General features: G+C 49.8%; 1 protein-coding gene across 2 annotated transcripts in view; it reads left to right on the forward strand.

Annotated features, from left to right (window-relative positions):
* Positions 1-5,755, forward strand: part of mtcl2 (microtubule crosslinking factor 2) — a 44,186-nt gene extending 38,431 nt beyond the window's left edge. The window contains exons 18-24 of one of the 2 annotated variants that reach the window (XM_079737553.1): positions 785-855; positions 1,233-1,383; positions 1,578-2,126; positions 2,341-2,620; positions 3,093-3,380; positions 3,929-4,269; positions 4,791-5,755. In XM_079737553.1, coding sequence (XP_079593679.1) covers positions 785-855; positions 1,233-1,383; positions 1,578-2,126; positions 2,341-2,620; positions 3,093-3,380; positions 3,929-4,269; positions 4,791-4,943 — 1,833 coding nt within the window. In that variant the 3' untranslated portion in view covers positions 4,944-5,755. The remainder of the gene's footprint in view (positions 1-784; positions 856-1,232; positions 1,384-1,577; positions 2,127-2,340; positions 2,621-3,092; positions 3,381-3,928; positions 4,270-4,790) is intronic. The other variant, XM_079737554.1, reaches the window with a different exon arrangement.
* The last annotated feature ends 2,416 nt before the right edge of the window (positions 5,756-8,171 follow it).

Below are 8,171 nucleotides of genomic sequence, written 5' to 3' on the forward strand. Positions count from 1 at the left end.
GGTGGAAGATTGACATGTCTGCGTTTGCAGAACCTCTGTCAGCACACATAAGCCACCTGGAGTGTGTGCGTGCATGCGTGCGTGCACGTGTGTCAGTTTGTGTGAGTATGCCTTTGTCTTTATAGCTCAGCTCTCCCTTCACCTCAGTTGAACTTGTGTCAGCACATTTGGGTTTTTGGCCACACTATTAGTCTTTTTGTCAGAGCTGTTCTGTTTTATTTTCTTCTTTCCATGTCGCTGTTCCCCCTCCCATCCCCCCCTCCAGTCTGTTGCGTAATGTGTGACTCTGTCCCACTGAAATCAGGGTGTTGTACTGTAATTACCTCAGCTTCTGCTACTGTCTGCTTCTGTCTGCCCACATGAAACCTTTTGAGGCTTCCTCTATACTGGGCACTGTTATTGGGAAGGATTATGTGTGTGTTTGTGTTTGTGTCTGTGTTTGCCTCCATGTGTATATAGACACAGATGAGCCACATTTAGCCAACAGTGCATGCAACGGTGCCTTAAAACTGCAATCAGCCCATTCGAAGCACGCCCCACTTTGTTTGGAGTCCTTTGTGTTTCAATTGAGTTTCATAGTTCTCATGCATTCAAACGACAGCCGGCCATCGCTGTGGATCCGAATGCAATGAGACTCAATCAAAACAACATTGAATCAAAACAAAGCAGGTGGGGCGAGCAAAAAAGAACTGACTGCAGCTTAAGGTTGAATGCAGACGAACTGCATCTCAGTGGAAACAACGTTCATGTTCCGTCCTTGTGTCTGCGTGTCTTGTGGTTCCAGTCGAAGGCCGAGGGCAGCTGTGATGAGGCCGGCCCGACGGACAGCGCCCCCAACGGGCCAAGCCCACTGAGGTGAGCCTCACTCTGGTGCCACCCTGCTTATGAGGATGGAGGGTTAACATTCAGTCGTTTATAGCAGACTGCGTTTTTAGCCGAAGCCACTTGCAAGTAAGGCTGAGAATAATTCAACCACACAATCAAAATGAGAGTCGCTGCGGGACAAATTAGTGCTGCACAACCTGATGATCCAGCTGGAGGGCAGCCATAGGGATCGTAAATTCGAGGTTATTGTTTTGTGTATTAGTGGTAGTGCGAAAAGTTAATTCGACGCCGTGTATCCCAGTGCTTATTTAAATTCCACAATAGTTACTATGTCATTACAGTTCTAATGATCACAGTGATACAGCACAGTAATAACTTTGTTCAATTCTAACATTCTCTTTTGATAGAGCCAAATCCATGTCAGAACTACAGAACCCAGAACTCAATGGACTCGCCACTCAAGAAGAGTGGAGCCTGTCCAAGGCCCCGCCCTCTTTCCTGTTCTGCTCGGAGTTTGGTGACATCACCGGGAAGAACTGGAGCTACCTGACCAATGAGGTGCTTTGATTACACTGATACGTCTGTGGGGGGGGGGGGGGGGGTATTGATAGGATATCTGTCATCGTATTTATCCATTATTATGAATCCTCTGCTGTTTGGTAATAGTACCACGTGATAAATAGTAGCGTACGAGTAAAACAGTAGAACAGTGCCGCTTTGAACGCCAGCGTTATCCCGCTCCTCCCGCTCAGACGCCGGCGGTGGCGGACGGCTGTAAGACCTGGGACGGCCCCGCCGGCCCGGAGGCCCAGCTGGACCCGGAGTCGGCCCGCAAGAGCTTCACGGCTCCGGACCGCACCGGGATCCGGATCTACTACAGCCCACCCGCCGCCCGGCGCATGGAGCACCTTGCACGGCACCAGGCGGGCGGCACGGGGCCCCGCAGCGGGCCCCTGGAGTCCGGCCCCGTCCTGGTCCTAAAGCGGCCCTCCTCCTCCTCCTCCTCCTCCTCCTCCTCCTCTTACGAGCAGTGGCTGAGCTCCCTGTCCACCCCCCGGGGGGCCCTGCTGGTCAGCCCCTCAGCGGTCAACGGCGACGGGGCTGCGGCTGACGGGGCCATGGACTCTCCCTCGCCTTCCCCCTCTGCCTCGTCCCCCTCGTCCTCCTCGTTCCGGGGCCTGGACCTGGGGGACATCTCGGTGAACCTGAGCGACGACATGAAGGAGATGACCAACTGCGTCCGACAGGCCATCCGCTCGTCTTCTCTGGAGAGGAAGTCCCCCAAGGAAGCAGGCAGTCAGGTGACTATCACCGGTTATTAGCATCAATAACGTTGGTTCAACACTTCTTCTATGGTAGAATCGTTTTAATCGGTGAGGCTAAGAATTGTGCTATGATCTTGAATCATCCGTTTGATTAGTTTTCTTAATTGATTATTTTGTTCTTCTAAATTCCTCTCTTGTCCCTCTGTCCTCCCTCTCTCCCGATCCGTCCGTCCGTCCACCCCAACACCAGATGGCCGCCGGCATGGCCACGCGCTCCACGCAGACGGCCACGCAGTGCACCAGCGTGGGGCTCCAGACCGACAGCGTGGTGTCGGCCCCCAGGGGCCCCCAGGGGCTGCACTCCAAGGCCTGGTCCCCGCGCCACTCGCCCTCCACCGCCGTGTCCTCTCTGGCGTCCGCCCGCACCCGGCAGATCTCCACGTCCCTGGACAAGGTCCACAGCCGCGTGGACCGGCCTTGCTGCTCACCAAAATACGGCTCGCCAAAACTGCAGCGCCGCGTGTCCACCGGTGAGGGGCCCGAACGCGCCGTGTGAACAGCTTGTAGGGGCCCCGTGTAGTCCCAATCGTGTTAGCACACAGCGTCTAGGTAGAGGAGAGATCTGATTTGGTTTGGTGGACGTGGATGTAAACCATGTCACGTATAAAAAATACATAAGAAAGCTAAAATGTGTACATATTTGGGTGGGAGATAAATACAATTTTGCCTAAAAAAAAATGTTTTGGAGGCCTTTTAGTTCAGTTCCAGGGTAATTTTATGAACTGTTGAGAAGACCCTTATTTTCTCTTTCTATGTTGCATGACAAAATATGCCCCGCTTTGCAAGCACAGAAAATGATACAGAGCTCTTTATTTGATGGGTGCCTGTAAAAGCCTCCGTCATCTCGATTACAATGGCAATCGTTCTTTTGCTCAGGGTCAAAACCCCCCAAGCCCCTGTCCCTTCCTGACCCTGACACTTACACACTGCAACGTTTTTCAGCTTCGCTCAAAATAGAGGTGGACTCAAAAGATCCAGCGTTTGACTGGCGTGTCTCTGCCGGCCTTTCAGGCTCCACCCCCAGACTGTCGGACGGGGGCCCCTCCCGAGACCGCTGCCTGTGGAGCCTGCAGCAGAGGCCCCTGGGAGGTGGGGGATCCGCCTGGGCCCGCTCCACCACCACCCGGGACAGCCCTGTGCTGAGCGGGCTGAACGACGGGCTGTCCAGCCTCTTCAGCGTGGTGGAGCACTCGGGCAGCATGGAGTCCCTGGGGAGAGGGGACGCTGCAGGTACACGGACGGGGGGGTGCACGGTGACTCTGTTAGGGAATGCTTTTGGCGTCTCGGTTTGTACCTTTTTGGGCCTTTTAACGTTGTGATCTAAAAGTGTTTACGGACAGTCGAACCCGTGAAAACGTGTTTTACCTGGTAGAATTGAACCCGGTCCCAAATCTTCGCTTCAACGCACGATGTTTTCGAAAAGATAGAATCAAACGTAAATATGGACTCACATTGCCCTCCGTGGGTTGAACGCGTGCTGTTTTATGAGACACCTGTGGCGGACCGTTTTGGGTTACCGGGTTACGTCAATCAAACATTCTGGCTACACTCCCCCCCCCCCCCCCCCCCCCTAAATGTGCCAGGAGTAGCTCAAACATGGGCTCTTATTCATTAAAAAGAGAAAAAAATCATCCAGTGGATGGTTGATTTATGTCAATCAAATGTTTAATTTCATTTGAAAGGACATTCCGTTCAAGGCCAGCTCTACACCACATCTGTATTTGATGATTTCTGTGCGCGCTTATTCACCGTAAACCGAGCTCTTTTATTCCCACCAGGGGGCGGTACGTCCGGCAGGCATCCCCTGGCTGCCGGGCGGCCTTCGGGGCCTCCGCCCTGCCCCACCGAGCCCGGCCCCCGCTACGGGGGCCTGGTCCAGGAGTTCCTCCGGGACGTCTGCGGCGGCGGCGTCGGCCGTGGCCAGGCAGGGTCCTCCGTGTCTGGGGAGAGATTGGTCAGAGACACCCTGCGTGGAGTGGACGAGCCCAAGCCGGAGTGCGTGATGTCCGGGGTAGGGGGGGCGGCGGCCAGCGACAACGTCACCCGCATCGTCAACAAGAGGTTCATGAGGCACGCCGAGACGCCCTGCGTGGCGCCGGGCGCAGCGTCCGGGACCGAGGTGAGGCGTGGCCGCTTTGAGCTGATGAAGTGGATGGTAAAGATCATGCAGGTGGTGTTGGAGAGAGGGGACCGGGGAAAAAGAGCAGAAGAGAGGGAGGGCTGGCGAAACGAACGACCCAAAGACGCCCCTATGGTGGAGCTAGGGTCACGCCATGTTTGTGCATGTCAGTGACAGGCCAGACGGATTCCCTGCACCTATCAGGAGAAGGGAGCCCTGGATAGTCAGAAATGAGTCGGGAGAGGGTATTAGACAAATATCTGATTGTCCATCACAGGGGCAGATATTCTCAGATACTCTAACAGAGCATTTTACTCACTGACAGCTGACGGATCGCTATGACAGATTGCACTCGAATCATAGCTCTTAAATCCTACCTACAGCATCTTGAAGCACAGAGAAATCATGATGTAGACTTAATTAATTTCTCTAATGTTAATATTTTTTTATCCTTAATCTGGACAGCAGCGTTTTCCATACAGAGGTATGTATTCAGTGGTGTACCCCTATCTGTGTTTCAGGAAGCCCCCTGTGACTGTGCGGCCCAGTCTCTGTCTACTTGTCTGGCTCGCCCCTCCAGGTCGGCCACGCGCCACTCACTGGCTCAGTGTAAGCACCGCCCACAAGAGTCACCCGTAGCCAATGAGGAGAGGCCAGACTCCTGCAATGAATGAACTTTAACTGCCACAGATTGACTCCCAACCCCCCCCCCCCCCCACCCTCCCTTCACCAGCACCACATACACACTTCACCCAAACACACACATACACACACAAACTAAACACACATACACACACAATCACACTTCTAACATCCTCCTCAAATGTAAATACACACAGACAAACTGCCACACAGATCCACTGCCCAACACACTCTTAAACTGTAGTTGCATCCTCTTACACACACATGCACACACACGCACACACACGCACACACACACACAGACACACAGCACACTCTAAGTATGTAAATGATGTTCATAATACAAGCAGTAACACACATACTGCTAGTGATCACCGATAATGATAAAGGAACATTCTAGATCAGGCTAGCCGACACCACGCCTCCCCCCTTCACCCATCAGCCCCCCAAAACTACCAGCAGGACCTAACCCACTCAAACACAAGGAACTAAACGTGCGTACCCATATGATGTCCTACATGGAGTATGCACTAACTCTCTTTCGGAAACCGGGAACATCAAAATTATGATGTCACGACCAGACCAGTCCACAAAAGGTTTCACTGCCTTTCCACATTTCCTTTTTTTTTCATTTCCCTGGTAAGGTTGGACGGCGGTTGAGCGAATCCGCCTGGCCGAAACAACCAGGGAGGGGCGCTCTGAGGACCCTTCTCAAGCATCCATGTTATAAACCCAGCCCCTTTACATTGCAAACATCGCAGCTGACATTTTCTCCAGCAGACCTTTTCCATGGCACCCGGTGGATAGCCAATCTCATGAGAATAACAAGGATAAAACCGTTAGAAACCACTTGGTCCATTAAAGGGAGGGAGGGGGAGGGTAAAATATTTAGTTATTAGCGCAATTGGTCGCTCGCACATTTCTATTAGGAATATGCATGTATCTACCACAGGGTTTAGAAGAGTTGCCTAGCGTTTAAAAAATAGGTTAATGAATTGAACTGCATCCTCATTCTCCCCTTAAGACGTGTGTTATATGCAGAAACCAACCGTGCACAAAAGTACATCTGACTTGATCAGCATAGTCACTGCCCCCTGCATGGTAATGAGCCTCTGCATCTCACCTCTGCACTGGCTCGCTCTGGTCTGAGGAAGTAGTCAACGTCGTCATCTTCATCGTCATCACCATGGGTTCGTCAGATGAAGATTGCATGCGGCCCTAGTCCACTTTGTAATGATTTATGTAAGGGATAATGTAAAACGAGCCAGTCATTATAGTAAGATAAACCCCAGAAAGGTTTTGTGTTTTTTAAATCACCAGCTTGCCCTACATTATCCCACTTATTACAAAGCTACTTAGAAATCCACGGTTGTAAATAGCTTCCATAGTAACGGTCTGTTATTAATAGCAGGGGTCCGCTATACAGAGATAACAGACCACTGAATGTCGTAATTTACCAATCAGAATCGAGTATACAAGGAAAATGCTTCACAAGCTGTAATATAGTTTATCTAGAATGGCACAGATTTCGGCTGTGAAGGTACATGAGATGAGTTAAACTACAACATATTTATTGTACTACTTTTACCCAAAGGCAATTACTCTACTGCTTACAACTGCCAGACTTTGATGATTTTCAAATGTTTTATAAGTGTAATATATTTTACGGCACTTGGAAGTATTCCTTTGTGTTTTCTCTATTTGGACAGCCATGTCTTCTCCGTGAGGGCCTGTATGAGCTGATGGGCTATTGCTCTCTGTAGCAAGCCAACATCATCAGTCACACACTCATCCAAGCAAATGCATTTATTCAAGAGAGGAACCTTTTGAACATTGTTTTGATCCCGTGTCTAAATGTGTGCTGAAGCATACAATTCTGTGTCTGAAGCATGTCCCAATGAACAATTAAGCATCTGTAGACAGTGGGATATTCATTTAAAGCATTCAAACCGCCTACAACTCGAAATGAAGCATTATGATAGAGAGATTGATGTGCCGTGATGGATGAATCTTCATGTATGAGATTCCATCTGCATTCCTGGTTCCAACCTCTAAATTGTTGATAATTACCACAACATGTGTAAACTTCCGTTTTAAAAGAGTTCACTGATTGTATCTGTGAGGCCTCCAGAGGGCGCTATTGCCTCTCAATGCCCCAGAGTAGTTTTTATTATAAATCAAAAAGCCGACAAGAGACAGCAGCCATAGATCACGAAAGGGAAATGGTTTCTGTTTCCTCTTCTTCCTTGCCTGTGGTTTCTCTTCTCACATGAATCTGTCAATCATTCACAGTCTGACCTGTTGTCATGGAAACAGTGTGGATGGCTGCCAAAGTGCCTAGCAGACAGCTTGTCGGTAGCACACATCGAAACACACACACACACATACACACACACACACACACACAAATACCGAAACACACACATACCGAAACACACACACACACACACGCACGCACACACACACACACCAAAACACAGCCCTGGCATGTGTGTAATAGGAAGGGTTACTTCATGTAAAATAACACTTTTCAGAGGTCCGGTAGTTTTGTGTACTTTTAAGGAAGGGTTATGTTTATTATTTTGAAGATGGACATTCTTATATGCTCGCGGCGTCATGGTGCTAGGCAACAGCCCCCGCCCGCCCTGCCTCTGCTCATTACCAGTTGACTCAGCAGGTTTGATACATACGACACGCTTAAATAACCTACCAAGCCCGATGGACCCAGGGCATTGGTTGGTTACCTCTACAGAGATGATCCTCCATGGTGACTGTGTGGGATGTATATGTTCACTCATGTATCCGATACATATAAAGATCAACTCTTACTGTAGGCCAGAAAGGAAGCCCAAGCCAAGATCTGGATTAGAGCATTACGGTTTCAGAGTTAAACTTCCTTCCATTGTCCTAGCGAAGTCTCCTCTACCTCTACCCCTCCTGTGTACAGTATGTCATGTATAGAGAAGTCCTGCATTCATAGGGTTTTTAAGCAGAGAAAACATGCTAGCCTTGTGTTTTCAACAGCTGTACGCCACAGTGTCCCCTTGTTATCCATGAGATTATCACCAGGTGCAGTCTCTCTTAGCGCCACAAACTGAGTATCTGTCTAGGATACTCGGTAGTAACTACTGTTAATTTTTATGTACAGCAACCTTTATATTTCAACTTTTTAGTTTGTGAATTCAACCGATTATGTTAATTATGCTTGGATTATCTTTGAACAAATATTGAACGGCCAGTATGAATATACTTATTGACAA

This window comes from Pollachius pollachius (genome assembly GCF_949987615.1).
Source record: "Pollachius pollachius genome assembly, chromosome: 6".
Taxonomy (NCBI): Eukaryota; Metazoa; Chordata; class Actinopteri; order Gadiformes; family Gadidae; genus Pollachius; species Pollachius pollachius.